The sequence below is a fragment of the Leptonotus elevatus genome, chromosome 6 (assembly GCF_054856555.1).
Source record: "Leptonotus elevatus isolate MCC_2025b chromosome 6, RoL_Lele_1.0, whole genome shotgun sequence".
Lineage (NCBI taxonomy): Eukaryota > Metazoa > Chordata > Actinopteri > Syngnathiformes > Syngnathidae > Leptonotus > Leptonotus elevatus.
Window position 1 is genome coordinate 15963926 of NC_141244.1, and position 23444 is coordinate 15987369.

Genomic DNA, 23444 nt, shown 5'->3' on the forward strand with positions numbered 1-23444 from the left:
ATTTAGACATCTTTCTCATCACACTAAATGTACATTTCTGTATATAAAAAATGTACAGCTAATCAATAAATCATAGTTAATAGTTTAAAATTTAGTCAAATCCCTACCTTTTTTTTCTTTTCTTTTTTTTCGTACTAGTGTAAGTGTAATTGCACATCCACTACAGTAGGAGGCAGTGGTGCTCTCATTGTCAGAGAGTTAGCTCCTCTGCAGAGATGTACTTACAGCAATTTTATAGACAAATGATACTGTTTGTAGTCGTGGCAGAAAGTTGGCAGGGAGGGGGGTGCGAAATATTTTCTTTCCCCTGAATGTTGCGTAACAAAAAATATTTGAGAAGTACTGTTTTATTAGTAAGTATAATAAGTATTTCTAATATAAATACTTTGTTATTTATTATATTTACAGCATGCAGTAGCAATAGTCCACATTCAAGGTCGTCGTCCTTTTGGTCACAACCTGGTCAACATCTTCATCGATGGAGAGTTGTCCAAATCCGCTCAGATTCGCTTTCCATCCTTGAGTGAGGTAAGTTGCATTTGTTACTTACTTACAGAGTTGAAATAAATATGATATTCATCTGTTTTGTATTCGTTTTCCTTGCAGCCTTTTACTTCCTGCTGCATCGGCTCTGCAGGCAACCGGACCACTACTACCACAACTTCACCCAATCTACCCACAACCTTGTCTTCCGCCCAGTCCCCGGAATTTGCCTTTCCCGCCGGCGCGCCCTCCCTAATCCGCTCACAGTCCTTTCCAGCCAACTTTGCAGGGGGCCGATGGGGCTCTCTGAATGACTCTACGGTGCAGACCATCTCAGCCGGGCTGCAGGACACAGAGTGGGGAACACCGTCTTCTCTGGATGGACTCCTGGGCACTGCCTTCATTTGCCATGAGCCTCTGCAGCCGAGCCAAACAAAAGCGCTATACGCTGCAGGTGAGATGCATTGCTTTAATACAAAATGGCAGTTGGGCACGTACATGTGCGAAATCTTGCATTGCTTTCTATCACAGGCGCAAATCACGTGCCCTTATTCAAAACGGATGGAGAGTTGTCCGATCTTAATGGCAAGCTTGTGCTTTACTACACTCCTCAGGTAACTGACAACGTTGTGAAAGTGTTAAAATCAGCTTCTACATTTGATATTTACATTTATTGCCATGAATTTGCTTATGTGTATGTTTCAGGCATTCAAGAGCCAAATATGTTTGGATTTGTCTCCTAATCATCAATATGATGGCCGGCTAACAGGACACAGAGTCATCAACTGGGATATTAAGGTTAGATTTACGTAAAGATATAGATTGAATATTATATAAATAGTAGGGGTGTCAGGTGATTAAATTGTTTTAATTATAATTAATCGCATGACTTCAATGGTTAACTCAGGGTTGATCACAAATTTGATATCTGTTCTATTTGTACAAAACAATGTACAATAAAATATTTTTGTCTAAGTTTTCATACTCTTGTTAATGTAAAAGCTGGAAAATGTTTAAATTAATAGAAATAATAATTTGAGTCATTGATACAGTCATTTCATATTAATTCATAACATTGAGTTAAAATTAAATATGCACGTTCCAGTACCTAATGTTGATTTGTGTTGAGGTCATTTTTCTACCACTAGATGGCATAATTGCATTTGTAAGACATTACTGATAGCTCAGTGCATTTTTCTTAACTTGTGAAATTCTGCACATTTTAAAAATTGTAAAATACAACTTGACCCCAGTCTTTATTATTGCAAAATTTTGACCTGGACGTTTCTGTTGGGTTGCGACTGGAATTCCCCCAGTACAGGCTTTCCAAGTAAGGGACGGTCATTAATCACGCCTAAAAAATTTTTTGTGGCGTTAAAGGAAGTTTAAATTAACACACTAATTTTGACACCCCTAATAAATACCGGTAGATATTTTCTGCTTTGACAGTATCTACCTCAGTACGGAATACATATGGGTCTCTTTCTGACCGTGTTTCCTCTGCAGGATGCCATCAATGTGGTTGGGGGTATCGGGGTTTTACTGCCTCTCCTTGAGCAAGTGTGTGAGGAAGAGCAGGTGTACAACGGCGCTCAGGAGATCTCAGAACTGCTCGGACCAGAAGTGACATCATCGCGAGGCCCGGCACCCATGCTGCTGCCACTCAAGTCTTCAGGTCAGATTCTGTTTCGCTAATTACACAGGTGGTGTTAGATTTCGCATTCATTGGAGGACAAAAGTGGTTGATATGGAATGATTTTCTTTAACTTGACTAAACAACTGTCACACGTTCTAATGAAGGTAAAAATCAGTGCTTAACATTCATAACGTTTGAGGAACATTTTGACATTAATAACTGTTTTGTTGCATTGTGATTGTCAGCAAGTTTTTTTTTCTTCTCTCTCTCCAGAAGCAAGACTGGAGAGAAATAGCATCGCGGCCTTCTTGCTGATGATGAAGAACATGATCCGTCGTCATCCTGTCAATCAGGAAGGCCTGCTGCAGTGCCACGGGCCCAGCATCATCGGAGCTATGCTCAGCAAAGTAAGACTGGCTAAAAGTTCTGGCAGTGAGCTAATCAAGAAGTGCTAAATGTCAAATGTTGTGGAACGTGCATGATAAAGCCTCAATTGTCCTCCCTGCAGGTTCCAGGCATTATGATGGACATGAACGTGTTGATTGCATGTCGGCTGCTACTCGATCAGGTCTTGACCGAGGGGAATGGTCCACTTCTGCAGCAGTTCTACCAGCACCTGCTCTTTGATTTTCGCATCTGGACCAGAAGCCATTTTGCTGTTTGTCACGGTGAGCATAAGCAGCTACTGTGTTGCCGATCGATGCACCCAACCCTTTCTATCAAAGGGTGTTTTTGATGCTTTCAAATGTAAATAGAGGCTGTGTGGTGAATTACATGGTTTTAGCAATAGGAAGCTGAGGCTCTGTAATTTGAAGAATTCATTCATTTCTTTCGTATAATCCGGTTTCTAAATGTCACACTGAGCGAATATAATTTTCCTTTCCAAGATCACGTCCAGTACATCTCGTCTGTGATACACAAAGGAAAACAGCGCTTGAAGAGGAAATACGGAGTTCAGTACATTCTGGATACCATTCGCACTTACTACAGGTGAACTTTCATTTGCTTCCAAGGGACGGTGAAGAATACCAAATACGCCATTTAATCCAGTTCCTTCATGTCTCATTCGCAGCACGGAGAAGGATGGCGGCTGTCTCTGTGACGAGAAGCAGATGATTCAGTCGTCTCTGTTTGCGTTGCTGAAAGACTTCCTCAGGTCTCCGACGGCTGAAGAGCTCCACAGCGTCCTGGCATACATTCTGAGTGCGGGAGACGAGCAGCAGGTAATGATCACTTGTCGTTTTTGTTGCTTTTTCTCTGCATTTTTGAAACGTGTCACACAGTTCACATTGGATTCTCGGGCAGTTTTTGGCGATGGCATAATTTCAACCCACTGGTTGGGCTAGGTGCAAATCTGAACAAAATTGTAGGGTCAGAGTTTCTGTCATTTTGGTACTAGGTTTGAGTGTGTTCACAAGCTGTAATGCAGTTAATACATAACAAGAATTGTGTTTGTTTATTAGTGAGTAGAATTTGTTGTAAAACTCTCTAAAATTGTGGTGCCATGTTTTCCCCCCAGTGATTTAAGACATATTCTTTCAAAATTGTGGCATATGCAATATGCAGGTGGACATAGAGCCAAATGCCTCTGTTTGTCATTCTAGTTAGCATATACCATATACTATGAATAATATTGTACTTTTTTTGGACACTTGACTTGTCCCAACTAACCCACACTGACACGTCGTTCTTGCACGTCTTTGTTCAGGTGGTAAAGGCCCTGGATGTGCTGTATGAGCTTTTGCAAAGCAGCCCTCCTCGTGAACAGGTGCAGGCTGTGCTGCTGGAGTGGGGAGTGGAACAACTTTACAGTCTTCTTCTCAACCCAAGCTTTGGGGACCAGGCCAGGGATATGGTCTTTAGGGTCAGAGTATTTTCCTTTTTTCCTTTTTCCTATTCTTTTCTTTACCCATCTCTCTCTCTCTCACTCACTCACATCATCCATTTTGTCTGCAGGTTTTATACAAAATCCTGAAGAGTGAGCGTGTGTCAGAGCGCAACAAGCAGCGCCTCAAACTTAAGGACTTCGGTTATCTCGGCCTGGTATTTTTCCTTGAAGACATGCCCGTGACCATGACAACTGTGCGGCGTCTGTGCAAGCAGGTCCTTGCGACAGGTATTGCAATTAAAACAAGTGAGGCCTTTACAATGCTAAATGGGAAGCACTCGTGTATATATACGTGATCACTCTGATGGACAACAAATGACAACAATCAATACAGAAGAAAAAACAATGGTTAAATTCTTTCCTTATTTAGGTTGTGCTGTTATTTCTTTTGATATGTTTCCCTTATCCATGGCTAGTTAAACTTTTTGTGATTAAATTAAATAGAACTACAGCAATTGTGTGGGTGAATTTTAGCATTTAATTTTTAATCCAAGTAAAACAAAAGGGAGTGAAATAAGAACAACCTGAACATCACATTATAACGTTATAACTGCCTGCCCTCAGACTCGAACCCTAACTTCAGAGACCTCCTGGCTGTGGTGTGTCTGTCCCACAGAGCTGACCTGGCAGTCCGCCTTGATATTTGTCGCGAGGTCAGACTGATTTTTTGCTACTCTAGCATCTTAATCCTAACAATTTTCATCTGATGAGCCAAATTATCTTCACGTCTCGTCTGGTTCTGCAAACAGCTCTTTAAACTCATCTACCTCAGCGAGGATTACGTGAAGCAGCTGGCCAAGCAGCCCGGTTGGCAGGACGTTCTCACCAAGCTCTACGTGAAGGAGTCGTACGAGTCGTTCGCCGCCAGCATCTCAGGAGCCACCGTGCCAAAGTTCCGGCCTCCTTTGCGCAGAGACCAGAGTCTGCTCATAGAGGATGCACCTTCAGGCATCTTCCTGAACGTGCAGCAGGAGGACGACGACGAGGAAGAGGAGGACGGCGGCCAACGAGATATCTCTGAAGGATATTCTGATTTATCTCAATCGCCGCCAAGTGGAGTGGGAGGCCACCTGAAGACCTTCAAGTCATTCGATTCTGCTGACCTAGAGAGTCACTCGTCCTCCCTCTCCAATTCCATCGGGGTGGATATTGCCTCGTCTCGCCTGGATGAGGAAGGGAGAGATTATCAGCCCTTCTACCCGTATGGAACGTCGCCACCTTTTGATTTGGACCTCGGCAGCATGGGAGAGATGGTCACCCCGACGGGTAGCCTCACAAACACGCCGTCCCCTCTGGAGTACAGCAAACCCTTTCCACCGCTGAGACCCAGAAAAAGCTCCAGCCTATCTAACGTTCTGGACCACGCCAGCTACGGGATAGAACCTCCCACCGCAGACAGCATCTCCAACACGTCCAACCCACAGGTTTGGATAACGATGGTCATATCTTGAGCGTTCTCTGTGAAAGCTTTCATGTCTGAGTGTTGGTTGATTTGTAGCAGACGCCAGAAGAGGAGCTGTGCAACCTGCTCACCAACATTATTTTCTCCGTGCTTTGGAGCGGCAGCGGGGCGGACGGGCCCGAGGATGTGGTCTGGAGAGAGAGGGGCCAGGTGTTTTCTGTTCTGACTAAACTGGGGTCCTCCTGCCAACTGGTCCGCCCGCCTGATGACATCAAACGCAGGTCAGCTTTAATTCTATCCCAGGTCTCAGATTGATTTGGATCATTTTGCATTCGTAACAGTTATTGAGATGGTAACACCGGCCCAAATTAATATTGCTTTCTTGATTTCTTTCGGTTTAAAGCAGTGATTCTATTTTTTTTTCTTATTTTTTTTTTACACCAACATGGAGGAATAAAAAATTTTCAGACTATAAATAGTATCATTTGTCTATAAAATTGTTGGACTCCTTCCACCCTTTCTGACAATGAGAGCACCACTGCCACCTACTGTAGGGGATGTGCAATTACAATTGATTCTAGTTTCAAAATAATAAACATGTTCCCTTTATTATGTATTTATTGCTTTTCACTTTTATCACTTGTAAAACTGTATTCATGATACATTACAGAATCAGCATAGTAAACGTATCCCGCAAGCCTGCTGCCAAATTGCCTGGGTGATGCACAACATTAGTGTGTGTATTTACACAGCCGTTGCAGCTCCACAATATGATATCATTAGATATGTGGTCACTGTGGTGACGTCAATGCGGTAGCAACAGTTGCTTTCAGCACATGTGGGCTGTGAGTCTCGAGTCTAGAACACTCGCAGTGTCTAGACTCTAGACACTGCGAGTGTTCTCCCACGGTTATGCTTCTGACATTATATATTCACTTGTCGACGTTTTACTAATGTCAACTTACTTACATCAACAGTACCTCATAAAACCTTATCAGCGCATGTTTATGTTATTACATATATTTTGAGGATTTTAGTTTTACATTATAATTTTGTGTTTTTACTTGGAGTGTCAGGCGATTACATTTTTAAATTGTAATTAATCGCATGACTTAAGTAGTTAGCTCACAATTAATCGCAAATTTTACAACTGTTCTAAATGTACAATAAAATATTTTTTTTGCTTAGTTTTCTTACTCTTGTTAACAAAAAATGGGGAAATATGTTAAATAATAGAAGTATGTTTGCATCTTTTAGTCATTGATAGAGTTATTTCATAATAATTCATCAAATTGAGTTAAAATTAAAAAGATGTCCTGTACTGTACAAAAACGAGTATGATATTAACTTGTGTTGAGGTCATTTTTCTGCCACTACATGGCATAATTGCATTTGTAAGACAGTGTTGACAGCTCAGTGCATTTTTCTTTTCACATTAAGAGCTATCGAAAGTAACTTGTGAAATTGTGCACATTTTTAAAATTGTAAAATATAACATGACCCCAGTCTCCACAAATATATGCATAATTATAAAATGTCTTACTGCTAAATTTTGACGTGGACCTGTCTGCTGCGTTGCGACTAGAATTCTACCAGTACAGGCTTCCCAAGTAAGAGGCGGCGGTCATTAATCACGTGTTTAAAAAATTAGTGGCGTTAAAGGAACTAAAGGAACTCAAAATTAACGTACACATTTTGACACCCCTAGTTTTTACAATGTCACGTGGCGCTATGCCACTGTGTGTAACAGTCTGCTGGAGATGATGCTGGAATCGTCTTTGTCCGACCTGAGGGACGCCCAGGGAGTGTTCCTGCCTTTTTGTCCCAGCCTGGTGAGGCTCCTCAGGTTGCTGCAGGACTTCCTGTTTGCCGAGGGGACCGATGATCACTCACTATGGAGTGAAAAGGTACAACTGACACATCGTTTGGATTTTCTTTCTCATATTCAGTCCAAATGCTTGAAACTTGATACCACTTACAGTATGTGGTGAGTATTCGTCATTTAAATGTCGTTATTGATTTTACATGCTCTTCTTGCACGTCATCGTGCTGGGATTGTGTCTCAGTAGTGTATTGGTCTATTCAAGCATCCAAATGCCAGGATTTCATCCATTCATCCAAAAACATTTTGGAAATTCAATTTAAGATCAGGTTGATGTTGTTTGGGTTTGGAATGAGGTCTACGCTTTTATTGCGAGTCCTTTGTTGACAGTCGCTGTATCGCAGATCTTTGAGGGGGTGGTGAACCTACTGGACAAGTTGCAGGCCTGGCACAGCAGCCCTGGCAGCCCCTGCAGCACAGAACTGAAGGAGATGTCCCAGATCGGTCTACGCATCATCACCGGGTATATCCAACAGCAGCAGTCGCAGGTCAGTTGTCCCTTTTGTCGCCTGCAATATTTAGCTAACGTGAAGGGTTCACACAGATTACAAATACCAGACCTTGTTTACCACTCGTTTCATTTCAAAGACATTTCAGTTGTTCCGTTTGTGGGGATTGTTTTGTATGAAAGGGTAGCTCCTCTGTGAGTTATGACTGCTGCTGGCGTTGCTGAAGCATCTCGGGCCTGAGCGAGTTAGTTAAAATACTCATCTGCAGAGTAGAGCAACTCCCACAAACCCATTTATGAAAATGAATCAAATTAATTGGGCTATGACTCAGTGTTTCACTCTTTGTGATATTTAGTTTAATTGATGTGCTGTTTAATTTAACATGCATTGATTTATATATTTTTAAGATCTGTATTTTTTTTTCTTCCTACGATGAGGTTATGCTAAATCAGTGAGTCCTACTCCCTTATGTATTATCTTCCTAATAACTACAGTATATATGAAACTTTACAGATAAGATTTTACATAAAACAGAAAAAAAAATTGTTGGCACTTTTACATTCACCCAAAAAAAAAAAACTGAAACATTTGTGGATGCAGTTTAAAATGGAAGTCGACCTTAATCATTTCTTGTCAATAATATGTTAGATGTGACCTTACTAGTCTAAACATGACTTTCTGATTAATATTACAATTGTGGAATATGAGTTATGAAGCTAAAGCCAACCGTTTTTATCCATCTCAGGGGGCGGCCATTTTGCCACTTCACAGTTGCTCAGGGCTCAGGCAACGGCCAATCACAGCTCACTTGTTTTCTGAAGCTGAGCTTTGATTGGTTGTTGCCTGAGACCTGAGCAACTGTGATGTCAGTTTCACTTGACAGCAAGTAGCAAAATGGCCGCCTTCTGATATTGATCAAAACTGCTGGATCTTGTTGCTTAACTCATATTCCACTAACACAATATTAATCAAAATACTGTTTTTAGACTAGTGGGGCGGCATAGAACATATTGTCAATAATTTTTGGGGGAGTTGACCTCCCCTTTAAAGTGGTGTAAACTGCAACTTACTGAGAAATGTTCAGAATATTTTTGTTCCTTATTTAATTACATGAGGCCATAATTATTAAATAAAAGCTGATTTTCTATATATATATATATATATATATATATATATATATATATATATATATATATATGAATTAGTAAATGATATTAAGATAGCACATGGGAAAAACTTAAAGTAAAAGAAAAAAAGTCATCAAAACCATACAAAAGCACATAATTTAATCATTAATTTAAATTGCTACTTATTAAAAATTGTCCTCATGTCTACTCAGGTGTGCGTGATGGCCTTCGTGAAGCTGCACAGCCTGCTGCAGACTGTGTTGTGTCTCAGCTGGGAGGAGGTCTGCTTCCTGCTGGGCCGCATTGGCGTCCCCTTGTGGCCGGACAAGGAAGCGACGGACATCAACAACACCGAACACGCGGAGATGTTCTCCCAAGTGGTCCCGGTGGTGCGAGCACTCCTGGACCAGCACGCGGACCCTGTTACGGTTCAACAGCTGCTCCCTAGTCTGCCCATCACCAATGGCAGCACCACATTTGCCCAGGACCTGAAGGCCTACTGCCACACGCTGGAGTGGCAGAGCTTTTACCAGCAGCAGGTCAGTGCACTAGTTTTTTTTCTTTGTGTTTTTTTTTTTTAGGATAAGATTGAATCAAGCTTGCCCGCTCATAAACATCTATATCTTTTCCAAAACAATATTGACAAGTTTATTAACACACACAAATGTATCTAATATATTTCCAGCATACGACAGATTTTGTTTAATATTGAGACTACTGACGAATACCAAACAGAAACACTCTTCATTAAGCTGAGTTGTATGTGACAAGCAAGTTTATACTTCTCTTTTCGTTTACAATATGGGAATTTGTACATTTCAACTTGGCGTGACCCAGCAGATTTCATTACATAAGTTTAGGGTTAGGGCTAATAATCATGTCTACATTTTTGTTTTGTTTTTTGCCTTTTCTATCCATGACAGGATGAAAAACCTGCGCTTTGTTGTTCTGATTTAGAATATATGCAAATATGTTTGTAATATATTCACCATTTATTAACAGAACATTTTAAATACATGGTTGCATATTCAGTAAATAGGTAATGAAATCCAATGTTTTTTTTAATCCAAAAATTTGGCCTTTAACCAAAGAAGGCCTTCTATATTTAAAAAAAAAAAAAAGAGGAAAAACAGAAGTCAGTCATAATAAACAATAGGTGTCAAACTCAAGGCTTAGGGGCCAGATCTGTCCCAACACATCTTTTTATGTGGCCCGCCAAAGCACTATGTGCATCAACAGACTTCCTGTTTCTTGCCAATAATAAATATATATGATTACAAAAAACTAATAATAATAATGTAAACAAATATATATATATAATGAATAATAAAAATACCAACATTTCAAATAGTTTTCACTTTTAAAAATTCACTTTTTTTTTATCCTAATCCCACTTTTTAAATAAATATAATAATATTTGAAAAAACTGTTTTTACTGGTCGCCGATTTCAAAACTAGCTATTCATGAATTTGTTGTCGTTTGTGTCGTTGAGTCATAACGGCCCTCCGAAGATAACCATGACTCGGACTCGCTCACTTAACCTGACCTATGTCAGCAAGTTCAAAGATGTCAATCAACCGATTTTTCTGCTTCTTCACATATGTTCAGGTTCAGCCCACAATGGAGCAGTATGAGCTTGACACATTTGGACGCAGTCATGACATCATGTCCAATTTCTGGAACTCCTGTTTCGATGACCTCATGAGTACGGCCTTCAGACGGGACAAAGACAGATCGGACAGCAAAGCAAAGTTTCAGGTGGCAACCGTGTGCAATGCTCTCATCGCCAACAGCAACATGAGACCTCTCCGCTTACCCGACCCTGATGTGTGTGCGGTCACAGGAATTGATCGTTGACCCCTACCTGAAGCGTGTTCGAAGTGAAAATGGGCGCTACGTCAGCTGGCAAAAGCAGAGCTCCAACCAGCAGGGGGTGGTGTGTCAGCACTGGAAGGCTCTGCGAAGGCTGTTGACCAGCGAGAGAGCGGTGTGGGCCAAGAAGTACGACTTCCTCCTCGCCAATGTTATTTTTATTCGCTTTACCCAAACATGCTTTACATTCCATCTAAAAGTGTGCTTTGCCACTTTCCTCTGGAAGCTGTTTGTGCCTCAAAGCACTCTCCAGCTCACTTGCACTCAACTTGATTCCACTCTCACTGCCATCGTTCTTGTTTTCAGAGACAGAGAAACACATTTGTGGATGATTTCTTTTTTTCCATATGTTGTTTAGAAATCAGCCTCAGGTCAAGTGGATACTGTCCAGCGCAGAGACGTATTCAAAAATGCGCCTCAAACTCGTTCCCAACCATCATTATGATCCCCACACAGAGGCCAGTGCCCAGCGGGACAACATGGGTGCGTCACACACCGGACCACAATGCATTTGGATACTTTTGCCAAATTTTAAATACAAAATGATGTCATTATTTTTCCAGGAGCGGACAGTCCACGTTCTGAGCCGCTCCCTTTGGCTGTTGCCAAAGAAGCCAAAGTCAGCGATATGGAAGACGACCAGTTAGCGGAAGAGGATCTTGGTTTTTTAAATAACAAGTGAGTCCCTGACTAAATGTGCACTCCACACCTTTACAATTCCAACATGACGTTCTTACTTTTGCATTTAGCGTGGAGGCCGAAGATGAGAGCCAAAAAGAAAAGCTGGTTTTATCCGAAGACTGTGAACTCATCACCATCGTAGCCAAGGTTCCCGGCCGCCTGGAGGTTACCACACACCACCTTTACTTCTACGACGGCAGCACTGAGAAAGAGGAAACAGAGGAGGGTGAGAAATGCACAATTCATTCTGACTAAGACCAAACAAACTGTATGATATTTGTATGTATATTTACCGTTGGAAAAATGCTAACTAATCTGTTCTAGACACCTAAAAATATGAACACAAATATTTACTTACTTTTGACTCCCAGCCATTTTCACTGACGCAACCTCCTTCACTCCCGGCTGTTTTACTGGATTTTGACTGATTTTGCAAGGTCCACAGAATATTGTGTTCTATTGATATAAAAACATGGAACCTACCAAAAGAAAGATTAGCGTCTCTTCTTTCATCAGAAAAAGAAAGTATGTTTCTATCTGATTCCGTTTTGTAACAATTAGCATTAGAATATAGCTAAGTTTCATCATTATTCACAAATCTATTGAAAACGGTGGGGAAAACAGCTTTGTTGCAACATGGCCCTGGTTGATCTCTTATACTCTGCGGCCACCTGCTGGCCGTTTTTGTAATAACTACCATTGCTTTATGCATTCTCTTCAGTTTAGAGGCTGCATCAAAGCCTTTTGTATGCTGTAGCATTAAAAAAAACTTTTATTTATTTATTTTACGTACAAATCCGTCTTTGGGAGCATGCTGATATGTAAGATAGAACAAGTTTTGGGGCGCAAATGAGTTCATCAAAGGCACTTTCTTTGGTCACATGGTACTTAATTGCAGTATTTCTCAACCTTTATTGAGCCATGGCGCATATTTTGCATAAGAAAAATCTCAAGGGCAGGCACATCACCAAACAAAAATGTCACAAAAGGTGGATACACTGGTTAGTTACTGGATGTTCCTACCATCTAATTGAAGAGCATTTAATTATTCTGCATGTCACTGTACTCTGTTAGATGATCAAATACACATTATTTGAAGTGAACTAAGTGAAATCACATCATTTTCTGAACATAGCAAAATTGGCAGTGTTAATACTTTAAAAGTGTCTACATTTGTCCACAATAAATAGAGTTAAAAGAACACTTAAAAATATATTTTTAAATTTTTGCACCGAGATGTAGTTAAAACAACTCTTATGATAGTTGAAATTTAACACTTGTCAACACAGGTCAGTGTCAGTCACACTAGTTGAGCAATTTTGTAGATTAACATCTACACCGGACACCATTTAACTCTAAAAAATGTTATTATTACACTTGAGGAGTTTAAATCAATTCCCAAAAATGTAAACCTGAAATTTTAACACTCCAAAATTTGCTGTGTTTGCAGAAATGCAGAACTGCAATACATTCAAAAAAATAATAATCTCAGAGCTTTTTAGCAACATGAGTGCAAACATCTCTCATTATGACACAATGCAGCACTATTGTTAACCCACAACAAAGAACATATTGTTTGCAAAAACAGAGAATTGCTTCCAGTTGTTGGATGTTGTGGCCATGCGAGAATGTAATTACAGTATTTTAGTCTAAGGTCAGCATCTGCACGAATGTTGTCCATCCCTGCAGGAATTGGCTTCGACTTCAAGCGACCTCTCTCTCAGCTCCGAGAAGTCCATTTGAGGCGCTATAACCTGCGTCGTTCTGCGCTGGAGCTCTTTTTCATCGACCAGGCTCACTACTTCATCAACTTCAAGAAGAAGGTGATGTAGAGTTCACGGCATTTCAACTTTTTGAAAATCTCATAACAGTCTTAATCTTTCCTTTTTTTTAGTTGCGTAATAAAGTGTATTCAAGGATCCTGGGGTTGCGCCCTCCTAATCTTTTTTACTTTGGATCCCGATCACCCCAAGAGCTGCTGAAAGCGTCGGGCCTCACACAGGTGTTCATTTGTATTTTCTCTTTTAGGATTATTATTTGCTAAATGCCCCGTATCGTCATGCTGATCAGTTTCTCATGTATTGCGCAGAAATGGGTCTGCAGGGAAATATCAAATTTTGAATATTTGATGCAACTCAACACCATCGCTGGGCGCACTTACAATGACCTATCGCAATATCCTGTGGTAAGACCACACGTGAGATGAGAGATAACCGAGGCGCTGCGCACACACGCACCACAAATAACGTCCATGTTGTCTTTGGTCAGTTCCCCTGGATACTCTGCGACTACACATCCCCTGTTCTGGATCTGGATGACCCGTCAGTTTTCCGAGACTTATCCAAACCCGTCGGTGTGGTCAACCCTCGCCACGCACAGGCAGTCAAAGAGAAGTAAATTGGCCTTGAAGAGTTTTTTTGGGGGGGGGACAGCATATCACCAAAAGGAGCAGCAGTAGCTCATCTGTAACGACTTGTACATTGGAAAATAACACAATGCTGTCTTTGGCTAACTGTTTTCCACCAGGTATGAAAGTTTTGAGGACTCAACGGGCACCATTGACAAATTCCACTATGGCACACACTACTCCAACGCGGCAGGAGTCATGCACTACATGATCCGCATGGAGCCGTTCACCACGCTGCACATCCAGCTGCAAAGCGGCAGGTGGGAATGACGTCAAGGCGTACCAACACACGGCAGACGGTCTAATCCTAAACCTAAACCGTGTTTAGGTTCGACTGTGCAGACCGACAGTTCCACTCGGTGGCAGCGGCCTGGCAAGCTCGCATTGAGAGCCCGGCTGATGTGAAGGAGCTCATCCCGGAGTTCTTCTACTTTCCGGAAATCCTGCAGAACATGAATGGTGAGACCTCAATTACTCTACGCAAGGCATCTCAGACTATTTTTTGTCTGACAAAACGAGCCCTGAACCCAACTTCTTGCTGCAGGCTTCGGCCTGGGATCCTTGCAGATTTCGCAGGATCCAGTGGAGGACGTTCTGCTGCCCCGCTGGGCCTCGTCAAGGGAAGACTTCATCCGAAAGCACAGGAAAGCTCTGGTGAGATGTTGCTGTGGGATGCTTTTCCCGCAGCTCATTCAAAACAAGTCTTCAAATTGACATCTTGTTTTTTTTTACTTCAGGAAAGTGAGCACGTGTCGTGTCATCTGCACGAGTGGATCGACCTGATCTTCGGCTACAAGCAGAGAGGGGAAGAGGCCGTGAAAGCACTCAACGTCTTCTACTACTGCACCTATGAAGGTATGACAATTGTGAATATTTTTTGTCATCACTAAGAAACGAAACGACGATCATGAAATGGGTTTTCCCCACAGGCGCTGTGGATCTGGACGCCATTGCCGACGAGACGGAGCGCAAGGCACTTGAAGGCATCATAAGCAACTTTGGACAAACACCCTGCCAACTGCTGAAGGTGCCACTTTCAAATGAGCTCATAGCTTCAACCTTCACATTTTGGACGACGAACGCAAGTCCAATCATATTCTCCCTGAAAAGCTGCAGTCACATGTTCTTCTGCACACAGGAACCTCACCCGCCGCGTATGTCAGCTGCAAACGCTTCAAGGCGGCAGTCCCGCCTGGACACTGTGCCCGTTAACATCTTCGATCACCTCGATAAGCTACGCTCGTTTGTGGAGGTACGATGGAGCCTTGGTGTGATGAATGCAATTGAATGATGTCGAGTCTATGCGTCAGATGGAGGCATAATTGATCGTAGCATGAACAAAAAATAAAAGAATAATTGAATACATGTCATTGATGAGTACAAACAAATGGATCTGTAGCGCCACCTACTGCGTTTTAATTGGAATATATTTTTTCTTGTGACAAAAATATAATGTGGCACTAACATTATTTCTGGAATTAGGACCCAAATGCAGACAAGACTAGGGATTTGAGAAAAAGTGAGACTTACAAAAATGCAGAGAGCAGGGCTGGATTCATAGAAACTGACAACTTCATCATCACAAGGAACATGGCAACTGCATAGCAACTGACAACTGTATCACGTTATGATCATGAGCGACATAGTAACTGCAAGATACTAGGCAAACTAATATAAGCACATAGAAGCTGCATAACAACTGACTATCATTTATTACATTATCATCATAAGAGACACAGTAACTGCATGATACTAGACAAACTAAGATAAGCACATAGAAGCTGCATAGCAACTGACCATATCACATTATCATCATAAGGGACATAGTAACTGCATAATACTAGGCAAACTAATATAAGCACATTGAAGCTGCATAGCAACTGACCATATCAATACATTATCATCATAAGGTACATAGTAACTGCACAATTCTAGATAAACTAATACAAGCACATAGAAGCTGCATAGCAACTGGCCATATCAATACATTATCACCATAAGGGACATAGTAACTGCATAATACTAGACAAACTAATATGAGCACATAGAAGTGGCATAGCAACTGACCATATCATCACATTGTCATCATAAGGGACATAGTAACTGCTTAATATGAGGCAAACTAATTTAAGCACATAGAAGTTGCATATCAACTGACCATATCATCACATTATCATCACAAGGCACATAGCAACAGTATAGCAACTAACTTTTGGAGATTACAAATACATAGAAAAAATAATTGCATAGCAATTTTTCATAATCATTAACAAAGAAAATGTATTTAATTGGGAAGGTAATATCCCAATTCTTTCACGTTCAGCTCAAGTGTAGCGTGACCTCTGCTGGTTTGTCTACCCCAGGTGGTGAGTGATGGCATCCCTCTGGTCCAAGCAGTCGTACCAAAGAACCAGAATCGGTCCTTCATCATCCATGGCTCAGATATACTGGTACGGTTTTGCTTGACAGCTAGCCAGGATAAAAGATAAAACCTGAATTTCATTGATTTCTTTTTTTAAATCCGCCTCCTTTTGTGTCTCTAGGTGACAGTGAGCTCCAGTGGCTTGATAGGAACACACAGCTGGCTGCCATATGACAAGAACATCGACAACTATTTCACCTTCACCAAGGACCGAAGCATTACTAATCCCAAGTGAGTCCACATTGCATTTAAGACTGTAAATGTGGTCATGATTGGGACAAATACCAAGATATTTTGTCACGTCACCTAAGCAGAATGTCAAATAATGTTAGATGATGATTACATATCACACACAAACCTCAGGAATACATAACGTGAAGTAAATCATCTAATCTTCATCTTTTCCTACATTCTAAAACCGTCAACAAGATAGAGAACATATGCGTGCTGTTTCTCTGTGAGAAAACATCTGGGATGTTTCAGAGCCTGTTTAACTGGATCCTTTTAAATTGACCTTCAACATGAAAAACAAATACACATTCCCCAAAAAGTCTCAACAATGTGCTGGGGAGCCATTTGAAGATGTCATTTTGCCGACGCTTTTAATGCGCTCATAAGAATCACTTTCACATGCACTCTGCTCTGCCTGTTCATTTTCAGGACACAACGTTTCCTCGGTGGACCCTTCTCACCCGCCGTGGAGATCAGCGCTCAGGTGCTGGTGGTGTCTAATGATGGACGTCTGCTGTTTAGTGGAGGACACTGGGACTGCAGTCTGCGGGTCACCCAGCTGGGCAAAGGCAAACTGGTGGGCAGGATCTGTCGGCACATTGGTAAGATCCAATGTAGACACTTCGTTAGGCATCAACTTTTAATATTTTTGTATTTTAAAATGGATTTGAATTTCCCCAAAGATGTCGTCACATGCTTGGCTCTGGATCTGTGTGGCATCTACCTCATCTCTGGCTCAAGGGACACGTCCTGTATAGTGTGGCAGGTTCTACAGCAGGTAGGAAAAAAAAACATGCTCGGACATGTCAGGTCATCGAGGAGAGATGATGTGAAACTCGCGGGCTTCCTTTTGTCCATTTTAGGGCGGATTCTCCAGCACGCTCTCTCCTCGGCCCGTTCAGGTGCTATGTGGACACGACCAGGAGGTCACCTGTGTGGCCATCAGCACGGAACTGGACATGGCTGTCTCAGGCTCAAAGGTCGCTAAATAGTTGCATGTAAATTAGCATGTAAAAAGTGACTACTACTCACTAAATTAACAATGTAATAATCTCTCTATCATTTGCACATTGTAATACTTAAATGGGAACAAAGCCATGTTGGTTGTAAGTAGATTGTAACGAGGTACTGTAGCTCGCTAGCTAAGATGTACGCAGCTAGGTATGTGGTACATCAGTGGATGATGGTAGCCTAATTACTCGATTAATCGATGGAATAATCGATAGATTAATCCATTTTAAAACGATTCGATACTGATCGCACTACTCGGGTGGTTAAGAGGGTTATAATTAGCCAGCTACCTGGCTAGCTTGAATGGTAAGTAGCGAGGTGATAGGGAGATTAGTGTTTGGTCAGTAGGTTAGTTCTATGTAGTTAGGTATGTGATTAAGTGGTTAAGTAGATAGGTAGCTAACAGGATTATAATAGTTTTAGATTTTTTATTTTAGTCGTTTTTACTTTTTTTTATCTGTTAGTTTTAATTTGTTTTTAGAGCAAGTTTGTTCAATTTTATTTATTAAAAAATGCTTCGTTCTAGTTTAGTTTTTATTAGTTTTAGTAGTAGTTTTAGTTTTTTTAATACTATATATGGAGTATTTGTCGAGTACAAGATTTAAAAAAAAATCACTGTTGCGTAATAAACTACAATTTTCAAACAACTGACCTTTTTTTTTTTTTTTTTTGACCTTCCTTCTTCTATACTACGAATGTACAGCTATACCGAATTAAATACAGAACCACAAAAGCTCATGTATGATATTAGTTGACAAATACAATTGTTGTCGAACCCGTGACTTCCTGGTTACTGGCCAAGGCAATTGACCAAATGCAGATAGCTGGTAATGATGGTCAGTTGTATGTATGGAAGTGGGCGTGGAAAGTTGGTCCAATGTCAGTCGCCTTGAAAATGAATAAGGCGGGAATTTTTGAAGCAAATTTGAACGGTGTAAAAAGTGTGGAGAATAAAATAATCGCAATAACACGTTGCTTCCAGCATTCCCACAATAACCTTGGCAGCCAGATGGTTGGTGACAAAAAATGTTTGTGTATGTGATTTCTCAAACTATGCATAACATGTGGCACTCTCCTGAATATTGACCGTTAGGACGGGACGGTGATCGCGCACACGGTCAGACGAGGCCACTACCTGAGGACGTTGAGGCCTCCGGGCGAGCCCTGCAACATCTCCAAGCTGCAGGTGGGCATGGAGGGCCACGTGGTGGTGCAGACCTCGAGGGGCGACACGTCCAATACGACGAAGGTGCGTGAACACAACAGGCAGACGATGACTTGGTGAGTACTGTGAACTACTTTCCCAAAATGATGTTCATTTGTTCCAGGGAAAGGACGCCATCCACGTTTACTCGGTCAACGGCTGCCTGTTGTCTTCCTTCAACATGGAGGAGCAAGTGTGCGCTCTCCACTTGGTGTCTGAATACATCATCCTGGGCACCATGCAGGGCAGACTCCACATCCGCCGCCTCTGCAGGTAGATACGGCTAAAGCTCCAAACGACAACGATTCCGATTCAGTGGGTGACATCGGCAAGGCAGCCTTGGACACGATTGACTTTCACTTTTTCCGAAGAATCAAAGTTGGTTTTCCATTGGAACTAATGAGACTTCATCATGTGCGTTGTCTGGCCTACATACAGCACAATACATATGTCAGAGTGAAAATGGATTTTCCCTTTGGCGATTAAAATGATGATCATATATTTTAAAATTAAAACTCTTTGGAACTGTAATCAACCTGAATAATGAATAGATTAAACATACTTCCCTATGATTGAAAGCAAACTCTCAATCCTTTTAGGTCTTGATGGATTACACCTGGATCCTCCATGTCTGCCTTGCCAATTTAGGGATTGATTTATTGACTTAAAAAACAACATTTAAATTCGCTACTTTGGATGAATTTGCACTTTTGCATTTTTCATATCGATATTTTCATGTATGGAAAATTTACTCTGTTATTGCAATATTGAGCGCACACGCCAAATGCAGGTCCTGGAAAGATTCCCATTGCTTCAGGTGTGCCATTAATAGTGTGTTGGTTGTGGAATAAATAACTGAATAGATAACGGTCAACCTTAATTCACTTTTGGATTCATTTAATTCATAGATTAAGTTTAATGGACTCATAATTAATGAAACGTAATATATTCACCTCGGATTAACTTTCAATTTCAACTTCAAAATTCAATCGCGTGTTACCAATTGAAGCGATTTTTCTTAATTTATTGGTCAACAATTCAATTTGTAATCTTAAATTGGTTCAACAATTCACTTTTTATCTATATATCTGTCTGTCTGGCTGGCTGGATAGCTAGCTAGCTAGCTGTCTTTCTGGCTGGCTAGCTGGCTGGGTAGCTAGCTGGCTGTGCCTGTGTCCAAATTCACAAGACTGGGTCCTCCAAAGTCCGAATTTGTCGGCTGCATGACATCAATCCCGGCGCGACTCGACAGCACGCACGGACTGTGTGGCTAGCTAGCTGTCTGTTTGTCTAGCTAGCTAGCTAGCTGTCTGTCGAGCTGGCGCAAACTGTCTAGCTATCCATCCATCCACATCATGGCTTCCATAGGCTTTTAGGAAGAATTATATTAGAATAATTTCTTGTTGTTGTTTTTTTTACAGCCTGGATGCCGCTGTCCCACCCTTGGCCTTGAAAGTCCCTGTGAGGAGCGTGTTTGTTACCAAAGAGAGCAGCCACATCCTGGTGGGCCTGGAAGACGGGAAGTTGATAGTGGTGGGGGCGGGAAAGCCGGAGGAGGTGAGAACCAGGACATGAAACACTTGTGAGATATGGGAACTGTGAAAGGGGTCGCGGGGGTCGGCTCGGTTACGCATATGCAAAGGGCTCGTGGAAAAATAAACATGATAATGTTGTGCTGCTGGTGTCATACTACAGATTTTGGCTGACTTGAATAAATGAATACGATTTCTTATAAGACATTTGATCTATTCTTCTATATGTTCGGGCCATTCTAATGACGTCTTCTCATGCCAGGTTCGCTCAGGACACATCACTCGCCGCCTTTGGGGCTCAACTCGCCGCATCTCTCTGGTGTCGGCAGGCGAGACCGAATACAACCCCGCCGGCGAGAGCTCCGGTAAATGAGAGCGACTCCCGATGCTCGACACCCACACACTTATTATGGCTTTCTTTTCACAAGCCTGGGAACTTCTGAGACCAACGGAACACTCAGCACTTTTTTTGTTTGTTTTTGTTTTCTAATCCGGGAAGAGTTTTTATATTTGATTGCGGACTACTGTCTGTTTATAATCAGCATCATTCCAAAGAGTGGCCTTGTTTTGAAAAGGCAGGAAAAAAAAAAAGAGGCTTTGGCGTTTGAGCTCGAAAACTGCTGTCAGACTGTACAAACATTTCAGGAAGGACACACACAAACACGTACACACCACTTTTTCTTCTTTTTTTTTCCAGTTGCCGTGCCAATGCTTCTTTAAAACTCCTGCAAACTTGAAAATATTTTGGGGGCTGCTTAATGCAATAGCGGTGAAAAGCACCCGATGCCCACCACAGTGGCCTAGCGAATAAACCTGCCGTCTTTAAAAACGAATGCTGTTACATTGAAAGCTGAAAAGGGATTTCGAGGTCAAGAAAGTCTTCTATGTTCTCTTTATGTTGATTGATTGATGCTGCCTTGCGCAATAAGGCTTATGTAATCGTTCGACTCCATATGCAGTACTCACAAAAAAAGGGTTGTTTCATAAATCAAAAGTTTAATAAAGTTCACCTCATTTTGTGTTTGAACGTTCCTAAACGTTGGTGAGTAAGATATTGTACGTTCAACCCAAAATGTGCCTTTTCAGCTTGATCGCAATCCTCTTGTCGGAGCTCGCCGTATGTCTCTCTTATTAACGCGAGCGCACGACTCACATGTGCACAAAATGGTTTTAATGACGTGAAGTCGAGTGTTGGCTGCTGTTGCGCCCGAATGAGCTTCAGAGGAATTCTTTGGCTGCGGTTGGAAATTGCTCGTTGTTATGCAGCGTCATGACTGTTTGGGTCAATGTGAGGGAAAAAAAACAACAAAAAAAAAACCAGGCGAGGAGCATTTGAAAGGGCTCGCACAAATAAAACAAAAACAAAAAAAGTTGTATAAATGTGTCAAAATGCAACTTTGCCTTTTGAATATTGCGCTCCAAATGTTATGAATGTAACATTTTCACTTTGCTATGCATCCATGCTCAGTTTCCGCTAGGTTGATTGTAAATACACACTGTACAGTATCTAACGTTTCTGGTGTTTTGTGATTTTAAATTAATGCTTTGGACCAGCACTGCCTTCGATACCAACTTGATTTCTATTCTTCAGCCTTTGTATTGTGTTTTTTTGTGACTGTTGAAAATACATTTTAATATACTTTACAAAGACTTGAACTGACTTTTTATTTCTTTTATGAAGGTGACATAAACCAAAATATTGTCCTAAAGTTGCGCAATAAATTAGGCCACCATTGAACTTTTTTTTGGGGGGGGGGGGGGTTGTGTGTGACACTGTCGGTATAAATGAAGAGTGTCAATTTTAATCAAGAATCAACATCAAGTGGGACACAATTCTGAACGAATTTTGATTTTTTTTTTTTACAAATAAAAAACTGTAGGGTGTGTGAAATTATTCACCCCCTTTTCTCTCAGTGCAGCCAACAGACTCCAGAAGTTCCCTAATGGTTTCTGAATGATCCAATGTTGACCTGTCAACCTTTTTTCAGTGGCGTACCCCCTGGGAAATAAAACATTTTCAGCGCACAGCATTTCTGATTTGTGCCATCATCCCATTTATTAAACTTTGGAACTCTATTTGTATTTATGTGGTCTATTGAACTATTTGGAAATACAAAGATATAACTAAAATAAATAAATAATTTACTTTTAAATAAAGATTTGAGCACATACGGTTGATTATCAACATAAAGTGTTATCTTTTGAGATCATAGTAAAACTCTGTTTTCAAAAAGAAACAGAATTTTAAATAAAGTTTTCAAATGATTGACAGGTGATTGTAGGTGGCATTTTCCACTTTTATTGCTTTTAATCTCTTGCATTAAAAAAGTCCTAAAAGTAGCGACCTTGAATTCAATTCTATTCAACCTTCGAGGCTCCACTGCGCTGAAAAGCCGAATATGACCCGCCATCACATTCCCAGATCCACTTTTGAACCTATCTCCCGCCCCTCTTTCCTTATCACTGAAGAAGGAGACGCTGATTCTCGTCTCCTCTGGCGTAATCCGGGCCTTGCATGCGTCTGTGATGTTGGACCCGTCGCAGTTGAAAAGGTCACCGGTGAGCAACCTCACATTTTACATCAGGAGATCACTTTGATCTCCCGGTGGGCCGAACATCCTGTCGGCCTCCCCGTAAACACCTCTGGGGTAACAATTGAGTGGGGACGTGGAGTTGGGTTGGGGGTGGTGATAAAACCAACCTGCCCCCCCCCCCCACCCCAAGTCAAATACAAACCACAAAACAGTGAATAAGGGAAGTGGAAGGAGGGTGAAGAAGATTACAGTTGCTCTGATGTGGCCTCTGACAATGGTGGGAGGGGTCGACACCTTGCACTCACTTACCGGCAGCGTCTCAAGCAACCCCCCCCCCCCCCATTATTTAAAAAAAAAAAGAGTGAACAAAAAAACTTTACATCACGTTATCCAATATAAATACAGGAAGAAAAAAAAGAAATATAAACATCAGTTGCGCAATAAAATGAAAATAATTTTGGGATTATAAGAAATTATACCAAACACAATACAACAGAAAAAAATACATTTCAGATACACCACAAAAATGTACAGTTATATAATAAAAATTTATAAAGCATTTCAAGTACAGTCATGTAATAATTATAAATAAAATAAAATGATTTATGTCAAGAATAAAGCCTTTATATAATATAATATACAAATAAACTGAATACATACTTTTGTAAGTAATTTTTTAATT

The 23444-nt window shown here is 41.2% G+C and overlaps 1 protein-coding gene across 4 annotated transcripts in view; it reads left to right on the plus strand.

The window, feature by feature from the left end:
* Positions 1-20883, plus strand: part of nbeal2 (neurobeachin-like 2) — a 39345-nt gene extending 18462 nt beyond the window's left edge. For 3 of the 4 annotated variants that reach the window (XM_086078215.1, XM_086078218.1, XM_086078217.1), the window contains 41 exons: positions 409-528; positions 607-937; positions 1015-1097; positions 1189-1281; positions 1990-2158; positions 2393-2526; positions 2628-2787; positions 3007-3109; positions 3192-3342; positions 3828-3983; positions 4076-4235; positions 4572-4660; positions 4757-5431; positions 5506-5690; positions 7160-7316; positions 7636-7779; positions 9080-9406; positions 10477-10626; positions 10712-10869; positions 11099-11223; positions 11304-11418; positions 11490-11647; positions 13111-13244; positions 13316-13423; positions 13511-13606; positions 13690-13814; positions 13948-14088; positions 14157-14287; positions 14373-14482; positions 14566-14683; positions 14758-14855; positions 14967-15080; positions 16192-16278; positions 16372-16481; positions 16911-17083; positions 17165-17259; positions 17345-17461; positions 18586-18741; positions 18821-18969; positions 20118-20253; positions 20491-20883. In XM_086078215.1, the coding sequence (XP_085934341.1) occupies positions 409-528; positions 607-937; positions 1015-1097; positions 1189-1281; positions 1990-2158; positions 2393-2526; positions 2628-2787; positions 3007-3109; positions 3192-3342; positions 3828-3983; positions 4076-4235; positions 4572-4660; positions 4757-5431; positions 5506-5690; positions 7160-7316; positions 7636-7779; positions 9080-9406; positions 10477-10626; positions 10712-10869; positions 11099-11223; positions 11304-11418; positions 11490-11647; positions 13111-13244; positions 13316-13423; positions 13511-13606; positions 13690-13814; positions 13948-14088; positions 14157-14287; positions 14373-14482; positions 14566-14683; positions 14758-14855; positions 14967-15080; positions 16192-16278; positions 16372-16481; positions 16911-17083; positions 17165-17259; positions 17345-17461; positions 18586-18741; positions 18821-18969; positions 20118-20253; positions 20491-20601 (6252 nt within the window). In that variant the 3' untranslated portion in view covers positions 20602-20883. The remainder of the gene's footprint in view (positions 1-408; positions 529-606; positions 938-1014; positions 1098-1188; positions 1282-1989; positions 2159-2392; positions 2527-2627; positions 2788-3006; positions 3110-3191; positions 3343-3827; positions 3984-4075; positions 4236-4571; positions 4661-4756; positions 5432-5505; positions 5691-7159; positions 7317-7635; positions 7780-9079; positions 9407-10476; positions 10627-10711; positions 10870-11098; positions 11224-11303; positions 11419-11489; positions 11648-13110; positions 13245-13315; positions 13424-13510; positions 13607-13689; positions 13815-13947; positions 14089-14156; positions 14288-14372; positions 14483-14565; positions 14684-14757; positions 14856-14966; positions 15081-16191; positions 16279-16371; positions 16482-16910; positions 17084-17164; positions 17260-17344; positions 17462-18585; positions 18742-18820; positions 18970-20117; positions 20254-20490) is intronic. The other variant, XM_086078216.1, reaches the window with a different exon arrangement.
* Positions 20884-23444: the final 2561 nt, after the last annotated feature.